Genomic DNA, 22,921 nt, shown 5'->3' with positions numbered 1-22,921 from the left:
ACTGACCATCCTACCGATCCTTGACTTCGGCGATGTAAATTACAAAATAGCCTCCAACACTCTACTCAACAAATTGGATGCAGTCTATCACAGTGCCATCCGTTTTGTCACCAAAGCCCCATATACTACCCACCACTGCGACCTGTACGCTCTCGTTGGCTGCCCCTCGCTTCATACTCGTCGCCAAACCCACTGGCTCCAGGTCATCTACAAGTCTCTGCTAGGTAAAGCCCCGCCTTATCTCAGCTCACTGGTCACTATAACAACACCCACCCGTAGCACGCGCTCCAGCAGGTATATCTCACTGGTCACCCCCAAAGCCAATTCTTCCTTTGGCCGCCTTCCATTCCAGTTCTCTGCTGCCAATGACTGGAACGAACTGCAAAAATCACTGAAGCTGGAGACTCATATCTCACTCACTAACTTTAAGCACCAGCTGTCAGAGCAGCTCACAGATCACTGCACCTGTACGTAGCCCATCTGTAAATAGCCCATCCAACTACCACATCCGCATACTGTATTTATTTATTTATCTTGCTCTTTTGCACCCCAGTATTTCTACTTGCACATTGATCCTCTGCACCTCTACCATTCCAGTGTTTAATTGCTATATTGTAATTACTTCGTCACCTTGGCCTATTTATTGCCTTACCTCCTTTATCCTACCTCCTTTGCACATACTGTATGTAGACTTTTTTCTACTGTATTATTGACTGTATGTTTGTTTATTCCATGTGTAACTCTGTGTTGTTGTATGTGTCGAACTGCTTTGCTTTATCTTGGCCAGGTCGCAGTTGCAAATGAGAACTTGTTCTCAACTAGCCTACCTGGTTAAATAAAGATGAAATAAAAAAACAAAAACAACTACACTCCCCTCACCCTTTGTGTTGTACTACACTACCTCACCCTCTGTGCTGTACTACACTACCTCACCCTCTGTGCTGTACTACACTACCCCACCCTCTGTGCTGTACTACGCTACCTCACTCTCTGTACAGTACTACACTCCCCTCACCCTCTGTGCTGTACTACCCTCTCCTCACTCTCTGTACAGTACTACACTCCCCTCACCCTCTGTGCTGTACTACACTCCCTCACCCTCTGTGCTGTACTCCACGCCCTCGCCCTCTGTGCTGTACAACACTATCCCAACATCTGTGCTGTACTACACTATCCCAACATCTGTGCTGTACTACCCTCTCCTCACTCTCTGTACAGTACTACACTCCCCTCATCCTCTGTCCTGTACTACCCTCTCCTCACTCTCTGTACAGTACTACACTACCTCACCCTCTGTGCTCTACTATACTCCCTCACTCTCTGTACAGTACTACACTCCCCTCACCCTCTGTGCTGTACTACCCTCTCCTCACTCTCTGTACAGTACTACACTCCCCTCACCCTCCGTGCTGTACTACACTCCCTCACCCTCTGTGCTGTACTCCACGCCCTCGCCCTCTGTGTTGTACTACACTATCCCAACATCTGTGCTGTACTACACTCCCTCACCCTCTGTGCTGTACTCCACGCCCTTGCCCTCTGTGCTGTACTACACTATCCCAACATCTGTGCTGTACTACACTATCCCAACATCTGTGCTGTACTACACGCCCTCGCCCTCTGTGCTGTACTACACTACACCACGCTCTGTGCTGTACTACACTACACCACGCTCTGTGCTGTACTACACGACACCACGCTCTGTGCTGTACTATACTACCACACGCTCTGTGCTGTACTACACTATCCCACGCTCTGTGCTGTACTACCCTCTCCTCACCCTCTGTACTGTACTACACTCCCTCACCCTCTGTGCTGTACTACACTACCTCACCCTCTGTGCTCTACTATACTCCCTCACCCTCTGTGCTGTACTACACTACCCCAACATCTGTGCTGTACTACACGCCCTCGCCCTCTGTGCTGTACTACACTACCCCAACATCTGTGCTGTACTACACACCCTCGCCCTCTGTGCTGTACTACACTATCCCACCCTCTGTGCTGTACTACACTACCCCACCCTCTGTGCTGTACTACGCTACCTCACCCTCTATGTTGTATTACGCTCCCTCACCCTCTGTGCTGTACTACACTACCTCACCCTCTGTGCTGTACTACACTACCCCACCCGTTACACAGTAGAACACTCCCCTCTCCCCCTGTGTGTCTGTGGCCTGTAATGTACAGTAGTTGGTTCCTCTCTAGATTTATTCCTAGGATCTTGCCTTCTAGGGAGTTTTTCCTAGCCACTGTGCTCTTCTGCCTCTGCATTGCTTGCTCTCTTTTGGGGTTTAGGCTGGGTATCTGTTAAGCACTTTGTGACAACTGCTAATGTAAAACGGGCTTTATAAAATAAGTTTGATTCATTGATTGACTGTATCCAGGGCTTAGTTTCAGCCCCAGTCAGTCTGTAAACATGCTCCCAGCTCCAGTGCAGATCCCCAGTTCCAGGGGCCAGGATCTGGGCTGTCTAAGCCTAAACCGCAGCTTTCTCACCGTAATGAGAGAACTCCACTCAATCACTCAATGTTCTCGCTCTTTTCCTTTCGCTCTTTGTCTCTCTCTATCTCTATCGATCAACCCAACAGAGCAGGCTAGCAACAGCACCCAGTTTAAATCCCCACCTTTCTCATTATTTTTCCTTCCTTCTCTCCCTCTTTATTTTAATTTTCCCTTGTCTGTCCATCTATCTCTTTCTGTCTCTCTTCTCTTTCCCCCTCCCTCTCTCTCTCTCTCTCTATTTCACTCACGTGTTCTTTCCTCTTATGTTGTTGATGTACTGTTGGGTCTTGACCCTATAGAACCCCACACTAGAGGTGTCATAATACCCATAAAACCTAGCGGTCAAACAGGGCGATTTTAGAAACACTTGGGGATTTTAGAAACACTTAAAATAAGGTCTGTGTTTCATGTAGGCTTACCCTGGTGTAACGTTTTGATAACCATGGAAATCTCTCTCGGACAAGGTGACTTTTATCAATATTTTTAGCTCTATTTACTCTCAGATTTGAAAATGCTAATTCGCATCAATGTGGGCATCATTCAAAACTACAAATCCCTGCCATCTCCTGCACGTCATCTCTAGCTGACACCTTTGCTAACAGGTAAAACTTGCACAAGACAGTTCACAGAAGTGTCCATTTAAAGACATTTCGCCAATTTATTCATTACTACATTTAGTTAACATTAGAGAGTTCATCCAGAGATTCTTACCCTAACATTATATAGTTGATCCAGAGATTCTTACCTTTGCCTTGATTCGGCTGTCTCGTCCAGATCATCATGGCATCTGTAGTTCTTTATGATAGCCACATTAGCAGCTATTTAGCATTTCATTTGTTGGAGGTAAATATATTGATTCAAGTCACCTGATCCTAGAGAAATTTACTCGGTTTTCAAAACATGACACCAGGGTAAGCCTACATGAAACACAGCCCTTATTTGAAGTGTTTCTAAAATTACCTATGGGAAAAATGAATGGTGGAAAAATGATTGGAACCATTTCCCTGTTTGACCGCAAGGTGTTATTGGTATTATGCTCTATAAAATAGAACTTAAATTAAAGTCTCTCTCTCTTGATCGACCCGACCCTGAAAGAGCGGTCTAGCTCCCCTCTCCCTTCCTTTCACTATTTTCCATCTGTCCATCTCTCTCTCTCTTTCTCTCTCTCTCTCTCTCTCTCTCTCTCTCTCTCTCTCTCGATAGATAGATAGATATATTTAGTTTCTCTCTCCTCTTCTTTCTATCTCCTCCTCTTTCCCATCTCTCTCTGCCCTGTTTAACTCTTTGCTCCTCTCTCTGCCTTGTCCCTTGTTGACTACATGCATTATCAGTGGTTGCTATGGAGCTCCAAGCAGTTTATACAGCACTGTAATGGATGTATGACTGTAAACAGAATTCAGTGGCCGTAGGCATCACTAATAACGTCTCTAAAACGAGCTAGTCGGTGGAGAACATATTGTTCATGTATCCAGCGCTGTATTTGAGTCATCCAATGTTCTATTTCTCTCCTCAGGTAGACATGGTAGATGGATGAATCATCCATCTCTTCTTTCATATTTTCTCGTTTAATGTCATCCCTTTGTTTTCTTCCTCCTGCAGAACTGTATCCAGCTGAACCAGTACAAGCTGAAGAGTGAGATCGGAAAGGTGAGCCTAGAACTAATTCAGAAATGCAGAATACCCTGTCTTCAATCAATCACCTTTCTGATATTTGTACATCATGTTCTTTTACAATTGTGTCCCTGTTGTATCGAGCTATTTCACACTGATTGTGCTGTCTGCTATCATTATCACTAAATACAAATTAATTAATTAATAAACTATTCTAATCAATATTATCCCTAAGCAGAATAGCTCATGTTCAATTACCTTATATCAACCCTGTTGTAACTATCAGAGAGGACCAATAGATTGTAATGTACATTCACTATTAGAGGGCCTGGCCATCAATACAAGAGGCCCATATTTTAGAGTTACAGTAGTAGCTGTTCAATCTACAGTGCATTCGGAAAGTATTCAGACCCCTTGACTTTTTCCACATTTTGTTAAGTTACAGGCTTATTCTAAAATTGACTAAATCGTTTTCACCCCTCATCAATCTACACAAAATACCCCATAATGACAAAGCAAAAACAGGTTTTTAGAAATGTTTGCATATGTATTTTTTTTTAATTACTGAAATCCAACATTTGCATAAGTATTCAGACCCTTTACTCAGAACTTTGTTGAAGCACTTTTAGCAGTGATTACAGCCTCGAGTCTTTTTGGGTATGTTGCTTAGCACACCTGTATTTGGGGAGTTTTTCCCATTCTTCTCTGCAGATCCTCTCAAGCTCTGTCAGGTTGGATGGGAAGCGTTGCTGCACAGCTATTTTCAGGTCTCTCCAGAGATGTTAGATCGGGTTCAAGTCCGGGCTCTGGCTGGGCCACTCAAGGACATTCAGAGACTTATCCCGAAGCCACTCCTGCTTTGTCTTGGAAATGTGCTTAGGGTTGTTGTCCTGCTGGAAGGTGAACCTTCGCCCCGGTCTGAGGTCCTGAGCACTCTGGAGCAGGTTTTCATCAAGGATCTCTCAGTACTTTGCTCTGTTCATCTTTCCCTCGATCCAATCTTGGTTTCATCAGACCAGAGAATCTTGTTTCTCATGGTCTGAGAGTCCTTTAGGTGCCTTTTGGCAAATTCCAAGCGGCTGTCATGTGCCTTTTACTGAGGAGTGGCTTCCGTCTGGCCACAATACCATAAAGGCCTAATTGGTGGAGTGCTACAGAGATGGTTGTCCTCTGGAAGGTTCTCCCATCTCCACAGAGGAGCTCTGTCAGTGACCATTGGGTTCTTGGTCACCTCCTTGACCAAGGCCCCTCTCCCCCGATTTCTCAGTTTGGCCGGGCGGACAGCTCGTGGAAGAGTCTTGATGGTTCCAAAATTCTTCTATTTGAGAATGATAAAGGCCACTGTGTTCTTGGGAACCTTCAATGTTGCAGAATTGTGTTGGTACCCTTCCCCTGATCTGTGCCTCGACACAATCCTGTTTCGGAGCTCTACGGATAATTTCTTTGACCTCATGGCTTGGTTTTTGCTCTGACATGCACTGTCAACTGTGGGACCTTATATAGACAGGTATGTGCCTTTCCAAATCATGTCCAATCAATTGAATTTACCACAGGTGGACTCCAATCTCAAGTATGATCAATGGAAACAGGATGCACCTGAGCTCAATTTTAAGTCTCATAGCAAAGGGTCTGAATACTAATGTAGGTAAGGTATTTCAGTTTTGTTTTTTTTATAAATTTGCGTGGCCAAAGAGCTCTATTTTCAGGTCAGATGACATGAAAATAGAGATCTTTGGCCACGCACACCAGTGGTAGGTTTGTCCTTGAAAAGCGGAATCATATGCAGAAAAGAACCACACAAAATATGGTGGTGGATCTTTGATATCACAGTAGACCTGATCCAATGGTAGTTTCTCTTTAGAATGATAACCCAGGCTAGCGTCTCTCCCATATTATGAAAGGCTCTGATCAGATCAGAACCTGAATCATACAGTATAGCTTGCCGATGAATCACCTCATCCCTCTTCACTACAGAATACAGTATTATGATATAAAAGGTGAAACAGGGGCCTCCCGAGTAGTGCAAACGTCTAAGGCACTGCATCGCAGTGTTAGAGGCGTTACTACAGACCCGGGTTCTTTCCCGGGCTGTGCCACAACTGGTCGGGGCCCGGGAGTCCCATAGGACGGCGCAAAATTGGCCCAGCGTTGTCCGTATTAGGGGAGGGTTTTGCCAGGGGGCTTTTACTTGGCTCATCGCTCCCTAGCGACTCCTTGTGGCGGGCTGGGTGCCTGTAAGCTGAGCGGTGTTTCCTCCGACACATTGGTGCGGCTGGCTTCTGGGTTTTGGAGCTCGGTTAGGCGGGTCATGTTTCGGAGGACGCATGACTCCTCCTTCGCATCTCCCGAGCCCGTTGGAGAGTTGCAGCGATGAGATGAGATTTTTTTTTTTAAATGGGGAGAAAAAAGGGGGGGAATAATATATATACAGTGGCAAGAAAAAGTATGTGAACCCTTTGGAATTACCTGGATTTCTGCAGAAATTGACCATAAAATTTGATCTGATCTTCATCTAAGTTACAACAATAGACAAACATAGTGTGCTTAAACTAATAACACACAAATTATTGTATTTTTCTTGTCTATATTGAATACATAATTTAAACATTCACAGGGAGGATTCATGGGAGGACACCATGGAAGAAGCCACTGCTGTCCAAAAAAGTTCGCAAAAGAGCACCGGGATGTTCCACAGCGCTACTTGTAAAATATTCTGTGGACAGATTAAAATAATGTTGAGTTGTTTGGAAGGAACAGACAACACTATGTTCAAAATGTTTAATAGAAATGCAATGGTTCATTGGATCAGTCTAAAATCTTACATACACTGCTGCCATCTAGTGGCCAGAATCTAAATTGCGCCTGGGCTGGAATAATACATTAAGGCCTTTCTCTTGCATTTCATAGATGATGGTAAAACAAAATACAAAAAAAACAATGTTTTTTTTCTTTGTATTATCTTTTACCAGATCTAATGTGTTATATTCTCCTACATTAATTTAACATTTAAACAAACTTCAAAGTGTTTCCTTGTTTCCTCAAATAGTATCAAGAATATGCATATCCTTGTGTCATATATGTCATTTTAGGCAAAAATTGAAAAAGGGGGCGGATCCTTATCTTCAAGCTCTGTTAAGTTGGTTGTTGATAATTGCTAGACAGCCATTTTCAAGTCTTGCTATAGATTTTCAAGCCTATTTAAGTCAAAACTGTAACAGGAACATTCAATGTCATCTTGGTAAGCAACTCCAGTGTATATTTGGCATTGTGTTTTAGGTACATTTGTCTCCCAGTGTCTGTTGGAAAGCAGACTGAACAAAGTTTTCCTCTAGGATTTGGCCTGTGCTTAACTCTATTCCTTTCTTTTTATCCTAAAAAACTCAGTACTCCTTACTGATGACAAGCATAACCATAACATGATGCAGCCACCACCTCTCTTGAAAATATGAAGAGTGGTATTCAGTGATGTGTGGTGTTGGATTTGCCCCATACATAGCGCTTTGTATTCAGGACAAAAAGTCAATTTCTTTGCCCCATTTTTTGCAGTATTTCTTTAGTGCCTTATTTGCAATAAGGATGCATGTTTTGGAATAGTTTTATTATGTACAGGCTTCCTTCTTTTCACTCTGTCATTTATGTGGAGTAACTACAATGTTGTTGATCCATCCTCAGTTTTCTCCTATCACAGCCATTATTAAACTCTATAACTGTTTTAAAATCACCATTGGCCTCATGGTGAAATCCCTGAGCGGTTTCCTTCCTCTCTGGCAACTGAGTTAGGAAGGGCACCTGTATCTTTGCAGTGACTGGGTGTATTGACACATTCATAATGAATAACTTCACTATGCTCAAAGGGATATTCAATGTCTGCTTTTTTACACATCTACCAATAGGTGCACTTGTTTGGGAACCATTGGAAAACCTCCTTGGTGTTTGTGGTTGAATCTGTGCTTGGAATTCCCTGCTCGAATGCGAGACCTTACAGATAATTGTATATGTGGGGTACAGAGATGGGGTAGTCATTTAAAAATCATGTTAAAACACTATTATTTTACACAGATTGAGTCCACACAATTTATTATGTGACTGTTAAGCACATTTTTACTCCTGAACTTATTTAGGTTTGCCATAACAAAAGGGTTGAATACTTATTTACTCAAGACATTTTAGCTTTTCATTTGGCTTTTCATTTTTAATTCATTTGTAAACATTTCTTAAAACATAATTCCACTTTGAAATGATGGAGTATTGTGTGTAGATCAGTGTGTGGCGGATGAATCAGAATTAGTTGGGTAACATAGATAATTAAGATGTTTTATTTGCTTAATATGCTTATGTGAGATACTTGTCATTAGAATGTATCCCTTTGGACTCTAGTGTTGGCAGTTGCACTTTTCCCTTAACTAGGGCTCAGTCACTTGGGGCCCAGAGAGGGGAGAGGTCAGGCTTGTCTTTCACATGTCCCTGATGCTATGCAGAATATCAGAAAGGGAAGAGGACAGAATGGAACATTGTGAATGTGTCTTTACCTATTCTAAACCATGTGAAGGGATGGCGTGATTAATGGGGAACCAATTACTTGTCTCCACAATGTCTGTGCGTAAGTCACTCCCTCCTTTTCCATTGGGGGGAGGTGTATGGCAGTGTCTGGAACCATTGTATGTCCCCTCTGATGTTGCACTTATTCTGGGATAGTGTATGACCTAGAAGCTCACTCCCCTCAGTGAGCTTGTCCGGGAGTAGGGTCAAGAGGGGGTTTACTTGAGATGGGAGTATCTAGAGTTGACAATTGATATATGCCATTGGATGAGTTTGTGTTTTTGTACTATGAAGTACCAGGAACGAGATTAGAACCTCGTCATAGGGACCAAACTGAACAATAATTTATAGCGAATGCTATCTGGCTATGGGATACTCCTCTCTCAAGTAAACATCTTTCTTTGTGAACAGTTCCTAAATATCTGTGGTTTGTCATGTCAAAGTGGGGTAGATCTTTGCTATAAAAGATCTCAGTAGCCATTGTGTTGACACTCTCAACGGTTCATTAGAAATGGCGAATTGTTGAAGGTCAAGTGCTAATGCAAAGCTCTTATTATTAAAGATGTAGTTTAAGTATAACTCTGACTGGTGTGTGAAGTTTGTAACTCTCCTCATTTGGTAATGCAGAAATTAGCCACCACAAATGACACAAAATCTCAATGTAATCCATTTTAAATGCAGGCTTTAACACAACAAAATGTGAACAAAGTCAAGGGATGTGAATACTTTCTGGCACTGTATGTTATTGCATTGAATGATTAAATATGTTCTATTATTGACATCTATCTTTTTCCTCTCCTGTGACTTTGCAGGGCTCCTACGGGGTGGTCAAACTGGCCTACAATGAGGATGACGACAAACACTATGCAAGTGATGTGTGTGTGTGTGTAGCCCTCTTTCTCCTTCTAAAAGGAGACAATTATGATCCATTAACCATTTTCAGCTCTTTGTAAAGTGGACTGCTTTGTTAGCTTGATAGGTTAATGGCCCAACTCAATGCATTTTATCTGCCTGCACACTGTCTTTGTTGCCCCCAGTGTGTGTGTGTGCGTGTGTCGTGCGTGCATGTGCATGTTTGCGGCTCACGTCAATGGTGTCGATGCAAAGCAATTATGTCAGCGGGAATTGGTTCCCCGTTCCCATGTTAGTGCTCATACTAGCTGGGAGATGGCCTGTAAATGCATGGACAAATTACATGTTATTACAGATTTGTCAGCCCCTCTCCCCTGCATGGTTCACAACAGAGACAGACTGGTCTTATCTGGAGAGAGATAGGGAAGCAGGGGAGAGAGAGATAGAGGGGGCGGGGGCAGAGAAAGATAGAGGGGGTGAGAGCGAGAGAGAAAGGGAGAGAGAGGTAGAGGGTGGACAGAGAGAGAGAGGGGGTGTGTGAGAACGAGAGAGAAGGGGAGATAGAGGTGGACAGAGAGAGAGAGGTGTGGGAGAGATATACAGAGGGATGAGAGAAAAGGGAGTACAGAGGGAGATAGAGGCTTGCTCCTGTCATCGGAGACCTTGCAAACACTCTCCTCTCTGCTCCGCTCCACCCTGGCTGCCGGAGAAGGAGAGATTGTTGACAGAAAGATGGAGATGAGGAGAAGGAGGTGGGCACCTGCCAGGGTTTAATTCTATTTCCTGGCATTCAAACTTGGCTCCACACTGTATTGATTGGATCTGTGCATCTGTGCCCACAGTGGGAGCTCAGCCCATACACACAGACACACACATAGACCAGTAATCTTCACACACACACACACACACACACACAGAGCACAATACCAGTCACCTTATCACGGCAACGGGGAAGGCTTCCATGCAACAGAAATGCCAAGTACATATTTTGATTTTGCAACAGATTATTTTGTGTGTTAGGATTTTGGTGTCCAGTTTTGCATGCTATAATCGCTTAAACAATCTAGCCAGATTACAAGATCATCTCGGATGTTCTCTCTCTCTGTCTGTGTTTGTGTATGTTTGTGTGTGAGTGTGTGTGAGTGTTTCGCTCAGCCCGTGTTGTAATTACAATGCTGACGAAGCTGTTACCTTGTCTCAGCCAACGTGACTGGCAGAGGTCCAGTACCATCGAGGTCTGGCAGTATTAGAGGGACTCGTGCTCTACCAGGCTCCAATCTCTGCAGCGTTCGCTCATTTCGTATACTGCTAAAAAAGAGCAGTGGGGAATAATTAGGAGTATCCCTGGTCCCTGGTTTTGTCTCTGGGGCTCCAGTCTGTTGTTCGGGAGGACGCATGCATGCACACACTTCCCTGACCACTGGGCTGAGACGGACAGTGTTATTCCCTAGACTATGGGATGGTGAATACTAGGGTTGCAAAGGGTCTGAAACTTTCCGGTAAATTTCCGAAAATTTTCCATGGGAGGTTAAGCCCGGGAATTTGGGGAATTTTTCTTAAATTCTTAAAAACAATTATCTTGTAACAGTGAACCTTTTTTGTGGGATACACATTAAAACCTGTTGAGGCCACGGGTTAGCAATGAACCCTGAGACGGGATTGCTAGCAAGGCTGGAAATTCAAAACATCAAAAATCTAATAATTTCAATTTCTCAAACAATCAACTATTTTACACCATTTAAAAGATAAACATCTCCTTAATCTAACCACATTGTTCGATTTTCAAAGAGGCTTTACGGCAAAATCATAAAGTTAGATTATGTTAGGACAGTACATAGCCACAAAAGTACAAACATCCATTTTCAATTCAAGGTCAGGCGTCACCAAAAGCAGAAACCAGCTAAAATTATGCACCAACCTTTGACAATCTCCATCAGATGACACTCCTAGGACATTATGTTATACAATACATGCATTTTTTGTTCCATCAAGTTCATATTTATATCCAAAAACCGCATTTTACAGTAGCGGTGAAATTCAGATTTTTTTCTTCTCTGAAATGCTTCCGGTGAACAACGTTACAATTTTCAAAATTACTATTCGAAAACATTGGTAAATTATAATATTGTCATTCAAATAATTATAGTTTAACATTTCGTAAATGATACTGTCTTGCCAGATTTCAAAATAACTTTACTGGGAAATCACAAGTTGCAATAAACCGGGTGCTGTGCTAAGAACAATAAGCTAGCCTAATTAGCTTAGCATCATCTTGTAACCATGTAATATCAATAATACTATTGTCAATAATCCATTACCTTTGATTGTCTTCATCCATTGGCAGTTCCAGGAATTCCAGGTCCACAACAAATGTGGTTTCTTTTGACAAAGTTCATAATTGATGTCCAAATAACTCCAAGTTGTTCCATGTTGTTAGCGCTTCGGTGGCTACTAAAAAGTAGCGCGGGGGGGGGGTGTGTGAAGTCACGGCGAAAAGTTAAAAAAGTTACAAAAATAATCTATTTATGTTTGTTCAAACATGTCAAACGTTGTTTAGCATCAATCTTTAGAGCCATTTTTAACGTGAAACATCAGTAATGTTTCAACCCGACCTCACCTGTGTCTAGAAAAACGTTTTTTAAAAATGTCTCGTGTCTCATGATTGCGCAGGTGCAGGCCATAATGGAAGTGACGACATCCCACGGACGTCAACTTCAATGCATCCTAATTTGCTCCCTGTTAATCATAGAAGCTTCAAACAACTTTATAAAGATCGCTGACATCTAGTGGAATCCGTAGGAGTTGCGAACTGAATCCTTTCTCACTATGGTATCTAATAAACAATGACACTAAATAGTACAGCCACAAAATTCTCATTTTTTTAAATCAATTTTTCTCAGGTTTTTGCCTGCAATATGAGTTTTGTTATACTTACAGACACCATTCAAACTGTTTTAGAAAATTCAGAGTGTTTTCTATCCGAATGTGTTAATAATATGCATATCCTAGCTTCTGAGTTGGTGTAGGAGGCAGTTAAAAATGGGCACATATTTTTTCAAAATTCTCAATACTGCCACCGTGGCCCGTAGAGGATAAATTAGATTTCCATTGATTATTTTTGTGTGTTTTTGTTGTCAGCACATTCAACTATGTAAAGAAAAAACTATTTAAGAAGATTATTTCATTCATTCAGATCTATGATGTGTTATTTTAGTGTTCCCTTTATATTTTTGAGCAGTGTATATTGGTCATATTGTTCATGGCTCCCGAGTGGAGCACAACGGGATTGCAACTATTTTAGCACCATTTTGCACTGCTCTGAGACAAGCATGGGGAATGGTCTTGATAAATCAGTCCAATTTTTTTATTTTCACTGAATTTCCATTTGGATGTTGGTTAGACTAGATTGAAAATATTAGGGTGTAGAAATGTTGTGCTCTCAGTCTAACCTTAATTTAACTAGGCAAGTCAGTTAAGAACAAATCCTTATTTACAAGGACAGCCTACTCCTTCCTCCCCGATGGGGAATTTAACCCGTCTCCCGTGTGCCCGCACGACACAGAGATTCTTTAGCTAAATCGCCCAGTACTGTACTCCCGACCGTCATGTTGTACAGCGCCATATTTTCAGTTCCATCCTAACGGACACCCAGAGGGTTTTTTTATTTTTCTTGAATAGGAACACCATAATATTAATCAGATTAATTAAGCAAGTACCAGTCAAATATTTGGACACACCTACTCATTCCAGGGTTTTTCTTTATTTTTACTATTTTCTACATTGTAGAATAATAGTGAAGACATCACAACTATGAAATAACACATATGGAATCAGTTAAGAGCAAATTCTTATTTACAAGGACAGCCTACTCCTTCCTCCCCATCGGGGAATTGAACCCCAGTCTCCCGCATGCCCGCATTCTCTAGTACAGCCATTATTGAAGGCTATCAAATGCTTCTCAAAGATGCCCTCTGGTGGTCAAACTAGCACTAACAAGCAAACATGTCAAACGTTGTATAACATTAATCTTCAGGGCCTGTTTCAACAAGAGAGCCAATAAGATTCGAGGGGGACGATTGTATTGTGTTTCAAAACGTTTCGAAAAGAGGGGGTAGACAGTCACAATGGTGATGGCCCTCCTACTGTGACCAATTTCCACAGCGTCTCATTCATTCAGTTTCGACAGTAGAAGGCTCAAAACACTTTGTAAAGACTGGGGACATCTAGTGGAAGCAATAGAAAGTGCTCAGTGAACGATAGCTCACGGTGTGAATAATAGGCAAAGATGTGAAGTCGAGTCCACAATTCAGAATTCCACTTCCTGTTTCAATCGGTCTCGGGGTTTTGACTGCCATATGAGTTCTGTTATACTCACAGACACCATTCAAACAGTTCTAGAAACTTTAGGGTGTTTTCTATCCACAAGTATTAATTATATGCATATCCTAGCTTCTGAGTTTGAGTAGGAGGCCGTTGAAAATGGGCACGAATTTTTTCCAAAATGCGCTGTGGCGCCCCCTATCCTAGGGTAAGTCCAAGAGGTTAAGCAATACTAGGTCTTCTGGCATATTTTGGTTAAACTATCCCAAATGTAATGGAATTGCAACCCTCTGCGTGCACAGTGCATTCTTCATCACATGTACAGCTGATTCTCACGATCTTGCACACTAATGAGATGCTATTGAGCCCACACTACTACACTGTCTGAGCCAAGGACTACATGCTTTCTGGTAAGTTTTGATTACAATACTGAGTGGGGTGAATATATTTTATTTTACATACATGATTTTTTGTTAACTAGTAAATAGTAGCCTACAGCAGAGTGTGTTAAAATCGGGCCTCGTGAGTGGCGCAGTGTTCTAAGGCACTGCATCGCAGAGCTAGCCGTGACACTAGAGATGCTGGGTTCGAGTCCAGACCGGGAGACCCATGGGGCGACGTACAATTGGCTCAGCGTCGTCCGGGTTAGGGGAGGGTTTGGCCGGCAGGGATGTCCTTGTCCCATCGCACACTAGCAACTCCTGTGGCGGGCCGGGTGCAGTGCACGCTGACACCGTCGCCAAGTGTACGGTGTTTCCTCCGACATATTGGTGCGGCTGGCTTTCGGGTTATGTGGGCATTGTGTCAAGAAGCAGTGCGGTTTGGTTGGGTTGTGTTTCGGAGGATGCACGGCTCTCAACCTTCGCCTCTCCAGAGTCCTTACGGGAGTATCAGCGATTAGAAAAGACTGTAGCTATCAATTGGATACCACAAAATTGGGGAGAAAAAAGGGTAAAAAAAATATATATATATAAATAAAAGTGTGTTTAAATCATAGTTTTTGCTACCATGTGGGTTTTAGTTTGCTTGAGCCTGCTAACTGAAGAGTGTTAATTCACCTGTTTCCATACATGTTTCATTTTAAAAGATGTATCTTACAAAGGAGTTGTTTAATCTAACTGCTTAACTTTATCTATACATGGAATTGTATTTGGGATTTTTTTTCCCAAAAAAATGCTCATCTATACAGGAAAATGCCACGGGCACTATCTGATGTCTGGAGACATTTCACTGCAGCTAATGTAGAAGGAAAGGCTGTGTACATTTGCAAATACTGTGCCAAATCATATGTGAAGAATGCAACAAAGATGGTAGAATCATCTGGCCAAGTGCAGAAAGTTCCCTCAGCGCTCACAACAAGCAACCTCTGACAAAAGTCCCTCTACTTCTATTTGAGGTGAAAATGATGAATCAGACACCTTATCGATAGCAACAGCTCATGGTCTTCCTGGAATCAGAAGTTTTGTCTCAATGAAGGAATGTAGTCAGAGAAATGCTGATGAATGTCTTGCTCGAGCTGTGTAGGCAACTGGTTCACCTCTGATGCTCACAGGCAATGTGTATTGGAAGAGATTTCTGAAAGTTCTTCACCCAGCATATACCACTCCAACCAGACATGCTTATCTACTAATTTGCTGGATGCAGAATTCAAGTGAAGGTCAGGCAAATCATAGAGAAAGCAGGCTGTAATGCAATCATCTCTGATGGGTGGTCGAATGTTCGTGGGCAAGGAATAATTAACTACATCACCTCCAACACTCAACCAGTATTCTACAAGAGTACAGACACAAGGGACAACAGACACACCGGTGTCTACATTGCAGATGAGCTGAAGGCAGTCATCAATGACCGTGGAAGGTATTTGCACTGGTGACAGACAATGCTGCGAACATGAAGGCTGCTTGGTCTAAAGTATAGTCCTACCCTCACATCACACCCATTGGCTGTGCTGCTCATGCATTGAATCTGCTCCTCAAGGACATTATGGCACTGAAAACAATGGACACACTCTACAAGAGAGCCAAGGAAATGGTTAGGTATGTGAAGGGTCATCAAGTTATAGCAGCAATCTACCTCACCAAGCAAAGTGAGAGGAATAAGAGCACCACATTGAAGCTGCCCAGCAACACCTGTTGGGGTGTTGTTGTCATCATGTTTGACAGTCTCCTGGAGGAGAAGGAGTCTCTCCAAGAAATGGCCATATCACAGTCTGCCGATATGGACAGCCCCATCGAGAGGATCCTCCTGGATTATGTATTTTGGGAGAGAGTGGTAAGCAGCCTGAAACTCCTGAAACCTATAGCTATAAGGGCACAAGGCGAGACCCAGATGCAGACACAGGAGGCAGATGGTTAGAGTCCAAGATGTTTATTAACAATCCAAAAGGGGTAGGCAAGAGAATGGTCGTGGGCAGGCAAAAGGTCAAAACCAGTTCAGAGTTCCAGAGGTAAAGAATGGCAAGCAGGCTTGAGGTCAGGGCAGGCAGAATGGTCAGGCAGGCGGGAATGGAGTCCAGAAAAACAGGCAAAGGTCAAAACCGGGAGGACTAGTAAAAGAGAATAGAAAAGCAGACAATCACAAGGACAGGTGAAACAGATCAGGGCGTGACAATAGCAGTAGCCACTGCACGGATTGAGGGAGACAGTGCCATCCTGTCTGATGTTCAGACTCTGCTTGCAGATGTAAGAGAAGAAATCCGTACTGCCCTGCCCACTTCACTGTTGCTCCAAGCAGAGGAAACTGCAGTTCTGAAATACAACAAAAAGCATGAAGATTTCTGCCTGAAGCCCATACACGCCACAGCGTACATGTTGGACCCCAAGTAGGCTGGCAAGAGAATCCTGTCTGGTGCAGAGATCAACAAGGCCTATGGTTTCATCATTACTGTGTCTCGCCACCTTGGCCTGGATGAGGGCAAGGTTCTTGGCAGTCTGGCGAAGTACACTTGCAAGCAAGGGCTTTGGGATGGAGATGCAATATGACAGTCGTGCCAAGATATCTCATCAGCCACCTGGTGGAAGGGACTTTGTGGATCTGAGGCTCTTTCCCCTGTTGCATCCATCATCCTCCAAATCCCACCAACATCAGCCACCTCAGAGCACAACTGGTCCTTGTTTGGGAACACACACACCAAAGCATGCAACAGGCTGACCAATACAAGGGTTGAAAAATTGGTGGCCATCTGGGCAAATTTGAGGCTTTTTGAGCTTGACAACGAGCCATCCTCAACAAGGTTGGAAAGTGACAGTGAAGATGAGGCCTCAGAGTCTGATGTTCAAGAGGTGGACATTGAGGAGGTCCAGGGAGAAGACATGGAAGCCTGACAGGAAGACAACCAAAGCTTTAGTTTCTAGACTATCATTTTACATGTGTATGTAGAAAATGTTTTTGGGAGATGCGATGGATCATTGGGGATCATTCAATATTCCCTTTCTTTTGTTGTTCAGTGAAATCATCCCATGTGAAGAGTCAACTCATTTAATTAAAGTTCAATTCGTAACTAAATTGTTTTTTAAAATTTCTATTGGAAGGATTTCATCATTTGCAATTATGTCTACTTATGATAAGGTAAAGGTTTATGTTTCTGTCTCCATATGATATGGTAAATATATCCAATGCAAAAAACATCTACATTTAAATGGTATTAATATTAATTTGTATATAATTCCGCTAATTCCCATATATTCCTGTTAACTCCCCTATATTCCCATTATTTCCCATATATTCCTGTTAATTCACATGGAAATTTTCCATGTCTGAAAATTCCCCAAAATGTGCAACCCTAGTGGATACGATACACACTGTAACACACTGTAAAAATGTTCTAATGACTAACAACCGGTCCAGCCTCCACTGCTATGGAAATGGTGTACTACAGCAGTGGTTGTGGTTGTCACTGTCTGTCCTCAACATGTCTGCTGGAGGCAGCAGGCAGGGGGCCAATAAAATGTCCTGTTGTCCTTTTACAAGTCATGGATGGAGGATAAAAGCGACATGAATAAGGATATGAGGATGCAACAGGAAGGGATCGCCAGGAGGGACCTGCATGGTGTCAGCTGTACAGTACACCACTGTTAACAAGGAGGTTGTTACATTTGATCATTTAAAGTCACTGTCCAGTGTTTTTCATTGCCAATAATTAAAGGAACATTTCAAATGTTTTTAACTTCATATTCATCATCTCCAGCACCACCCTAATATCAACATATGTGAAGATTGCGCGTTTCTATGTTTTGTAGTATAAAAGATAAAGGAAGAGAAGTGTTTCCAATGACATCAACCAATTAGTAGGCAACGCCTATTCATAATGGATTAAAATCACATGATGCACACCTTGGAAACACTTATCTTCCTCCAACTTTTACTTCAACACCTAGAAACGTAACATTTACACATGTTGATCTTAGGGTGGTCCTGGAGATGATGAATATGAAGTATAATTTTATTATTATTATTACAATATGAGTGAAAATTTTTTCCTTCCAAAATGTTTTTATTAAGTATGGTAAAAAGCTGCTTTTCTGTGTTTAAATAGTGTGGGTGTATAGCGGTCATGAAATATATTCATGACAATTAAACATCACATTATATGAGGAAATAGCAAGCATTTTTAAACAGTCTGTTTGACATACAAGTTTGAGGTGTGTTTTTTTAAAAGTGTTCTTTCTTTAATTTATGCTTTGGCAACAAATAATTGTATAGGACTAGCCCTTTCACACATACCATCACACATGGTGTGATCGTTCTACAGTGGTCCCTGGAGCGTATGATCACACCCCGTGTGATTAGAACACTCATTTAGAACGCTCATTTAGAACCGCCAGTTTCGAATGATGCAACAATCAGTATTTGATCTGGCCACACTTTTTTTCAGAAACTATTTACACAAATACAGTCCTTACAAAGTTATGTCCAGAATGTGAGCAGTTTATTTCTGGATGCAATGTTCAGATATTCACAGAAGTATCTATAGCATAACACAATCATCCTAACCGGAAAAATGTAGGCTACATTTGTCCTAGCGCTGAGGAAAGATTGACACAACACAAGCGGTCATATTTTCTAACTCTCAGCTGACATAAACTACACTATGAATTAGCTAATAGCAATTACTATGTATAATTAATCACATCACGGGTGAGCTCACCGTTGATCAAAATAATTGAGTAAAACACTTTCTAGAAATCAAAGTAATCCGACGATTAGTTTCAGCGCTCAGCCATGCTTTTGTACCTCACAGAAACCAAAGATAATAAGAGAAGACAAGATTAGTTTGGTCTGTTTATAGTATGCATGTTGAAGGGGTATGTCGTCTACCATCGTTCACATCCCACATTCACTTCCTGAAGTTCTCAAAAAATGAGTGAACCCTTACTCACCTCATTTTGTTATAGCATCTTTGGTCCGACAAACGATCAAGTGAAACCCAGAATGCATTGTATGTCAACAAACATGGCTCCATACACATAGCTGGAATTAGCTTAGCTCATCATAATCAGTACAACCTTCAAAACATTATCTTGCACACATACTATGTGCCCATTACAATTTATGCAAAAATCGGAACGCATGATTTATCACCGGTAATTGAAAAACGTGAATAAAATAGTAAATATATCAATAATACCACACAAAATATTTTCTGATAGTGATTTATTGATACAAATGGCGCGTGCAGGCAGTCAATCACGTAACCTCTCACTCCCACTCCGAGCCATTCAGTGTTGTTGTTTATGTAACAATCACATTTTGGAATGGAGAGAACGTTCTAACATCACGTGCATAAAAAAAACTCATGCTGGGGCGACCGTTTGAGATATTTGGAACTCACGCATGAAAGGGCTAGTTAACAACATTATTTGGGTATGAGTTAACAGAATATACACTTTTAAAGTGAGATTCTCACTTGACGGTTCCTTTAAAATGTAAATGAAGTTATTTAGCAAGTAAACACTCTTATCCAGAGTGACAAACAGTGCATTCAACTGAAGAAGAGCAGTTCTGGAAACCCTACTGTAGTAGTAGACCAGTGAGATGGTGTTTTCTGTCAGTGTTATTTAAATCTGTGTGATTGAAGAAGCGTTTTGCTATCTCTTCATGCATTTGTAATCAAGCCTAATTGCACTGTCAGCTCATTGCCACGGGCTCATTGTGTTCTCTCTGGCACTGTAGTAGTAATAGTAGTAGTACACTCCCTACCTGGTAGGGTTTTGAAAACAGCAGTTTTGCCTGCGTAGCACACACACAGACAGACAGAGACACACACACACACGGTTTTGCCTGCGTAGTGTTCCCCTGACACACCTTTTAATATGCATGACTTTCTCTTCCCTCTCTCTTCCCTAGCTTTGCTCTGACAAACCGATGCTTCTCAACTTGTCAGCACTACAAAGGCTCTGTAAATCCCTTTACCAAGGGAGGGATTGTCCTTGAACTCAAGAAAATGTCATTTATTTCTGTGGTGGAGAATTCAGATTATGTATGGCTCTTAGCAGTTTGTGCCCTTTTGGAATATTACTTTTATCTGTTGAGATAGTCATCAGGACCACCCCAGGCCTTTTGAAAAGCAGATAAGACATATAGGACATCAGTGGATGACTAAACTCTTAGAAAAAAGGGTTCGAAAAGGTTTCTGCAGCTGTCCCCAGAGAAGAACCCTTTTTGGTTCTAGATAGCCCTTTTTTTCCTCAGAGTGTACACTACACTGTAAAAAAATCCTCTTTGGATCAACCTAAAAAAATTACTTCAACTGGTTACAAGTAAATTCGTTTTCTCATTTGAAAACTACTCATTTGTTGAAACCAAATATATGATTCAATGTCAACTGTTTTATTTGATTATAATCAAACCTATATTTCAAGTTGCAACCTATTTCTTTAAACACTCAACTTACTTTTCCTCTTTGGTTAAACGTAATAAATAACAAATGGAGCAAATTTCATCTTGTTCCAAATTTACTTTAATTTGAAATGACCTTTTCAAATTTCTTACATTGAGTTACAAGCAATTAAATAAATACCCTGTAAATCAAGAAATAACTTGAAATAATGTCCAAACATATTCTTTACACAAGTGTCACAATAGTTGCAGCCGTGTTGTATGGACCAAACTGCAGACGGAATGTGGATACTCATCTTTTAATGTAAAGAATAATAAATTAAAGCAAAGTATACACAGGAAAACAATAAACACGAACTCACGACAGGCTAACCGGCTACGTACAAACGAAAGACTAGCAGTGTTAGCACAACCACCCACAAACCCAAGTGACAAACATACTCCTAAATATATGACTCCCAATCAGGAACAATGATCCCCAGCTGTTCCTGATCAGGAGTCACAAGACTAACACAGAAAAAGACATACTAGACAACCCATACAGACTTCTTCTGCCACGTCCTGACCAAAATACTACACCACTACTCCCTCTGCTGGTCAGGACGTGACAACAAGACTTTCAGATTTAGAAGCCACAATATCATAACCAAGCATTGGCTACCTTAACATATCACTCTCGTTATTAGAGGGTTTCCGAAAATGTGGCGCCCGACAACATGACCGGACCCATATGCAGTGAGTGCATAACTCATTAGGGCATCCGCCCATGGTGCTCAGAATGACAGAAATCACATTTAGATTATGGAAGTAGCGATTTTAGCATGTAAATCTTGGTGGGGCAAACATTTAAAAAAGTGGGATGCATGCCGGCAAAGCCACTACACAACACAACACTAAACAATACATGAATTGCGCTATAACGGTAACACTATAACTATAACGGTAACACTGATTCCTTCCAAACCACTCATTGTTGAATTTGCGATTTCCAACTTGTTGTTTAATGTTTATGTCCAATGGCTGATGAGCACCGATACGTTTTATCTACAATTTCTCTTCATTATTTATCTTCATATGACAAGGATTAAAAAGGATTTGCCAGTAGATTGTCCACTTGATTCATGATGATGACTTCTAGCTAAGATTTTGAAAGTTTGATGTTGACATGATCAGTCCAATCAAAGCTACTGTACATATAACGTGATTTGATGTAATTTGGTGGCCAATGACCTTGAGCCTTCTTGGATGGGCACTTCTAATGTAACTCTATGGCAGCACCCAAGGGGCTAGAATTTTCTAGCTCTACCCTTAGACTTGGCGGTGATGTAGTGTCCCCATGAGTGACTGACACTGAGCCAATCACGGCGCAATGCTCCATATTTTCTGCTGGCTTGCCCCACCACCACAGAAAGCACTGAGCTAGGCTGAAACACCAGCATTTTGGAGCTGCCTTACTCAAACAAAAAAAAGAGACCATGTTTGTATGCAGCTTTATTAACTCAATGATATATAATTTTTTACATTGTTTGCAAACTGATATGTGACACGTATCAAGGCCAAAATAACATGTAAAACAGGCAAACCCCCAAATATATAAATAAATTGAAGGGTCGCCACTGGATTATGGTATTGCATTTTAACAGAACATGCAACTTGTGTAATGAAGCAGCCAATAAAATATAATTTTCAAACGTTTGCTAAAATGCAATTTGCTGGAAAACACCATTTTAAACAGTGCAGCTGGGAAAAGTCCATTCTAAACAGTGCACCTGATAGCGGTTCCATATGTAACAGAGATGAAAATCTCTGTTAGAAATTTTGAAAGTTGGGGAATCTAAAAATGCAATAACTAGGATGGGTTGCTAATATGACTAGGATTGTGCCTTTGGTTTCTGTGCTTTTGACTTCATTGTGTGAATTGATCGGCTATGAAAAGCCAACTGACATTTACTCTTGAGGTGCTGACTTGTTGCACCCTCGACAACTACTGTGATTATTATTATTTGACCATGCTGGTCATTTATGAACATTTGAACATCTTGGCCATGTTCTGTTATAATCTCCACCTGGCACAGCCAGAAGAGGACTGGCCACCCCTCATAGCCTGGTTCCTCTCTAGGTTTCTTCCTAGGTTTTGGCCTTCCTAAGGAGTTTTTCCTAGCCACTGTGCTTCTACACCTGCATTACTTGCTGTTTGGGGTTTGAGGCTGGGTTTCTGTACAGCACTTTGAGATATCAGCTGATGTAAGAAGGGCTA

The 22,921-nt window shown here is 41.8% G+C and overlaps 1 protein-coding gene across 1 annotated transcript in view; it reads left to right on the top strand.

Moving 5' to 3' along the window:
- Nucleotides 1-22,921, top strand: part of LOC115148445 (calcium/calmodulin-dependent protein kinase kinase 1) — a 135,946-nt gene that overhangs the window by 46,188 nt on the left and 66,837 nt on the right. The window contains exons 3-4 of the mRNA XM_029690337.1: nt 4,105-4,152; nt 9,468-9,521. Of these exons, the coding sequence (XP_029546197.1) occupies nt 4,105-4,152; nt 9,468-9,521 (102 nt within the window). The remainder of the gene's footprint in view (nt 1-4,104; nt 4,153-9,467; nt 9,522-22,921) is intronic.

Source organism: Salmo trutta, chromosome 15 (assembly GCF_901001165.1).
Source record: "Salmo trutta chromosome 15, fSalTru1.1, whole genome shotgun sequence".
In the NCBI taxonomy this organism is placed as follows: domain Eukaryota; kingdom Metazoa; phylum Chordata; class Actinopteri; order Salmoniformes; family Salmonidae; genus Salmo; species Salmo trutta.
This window is presented reverse-complemented; position numbering and strand designations above follow the sequence as displayed.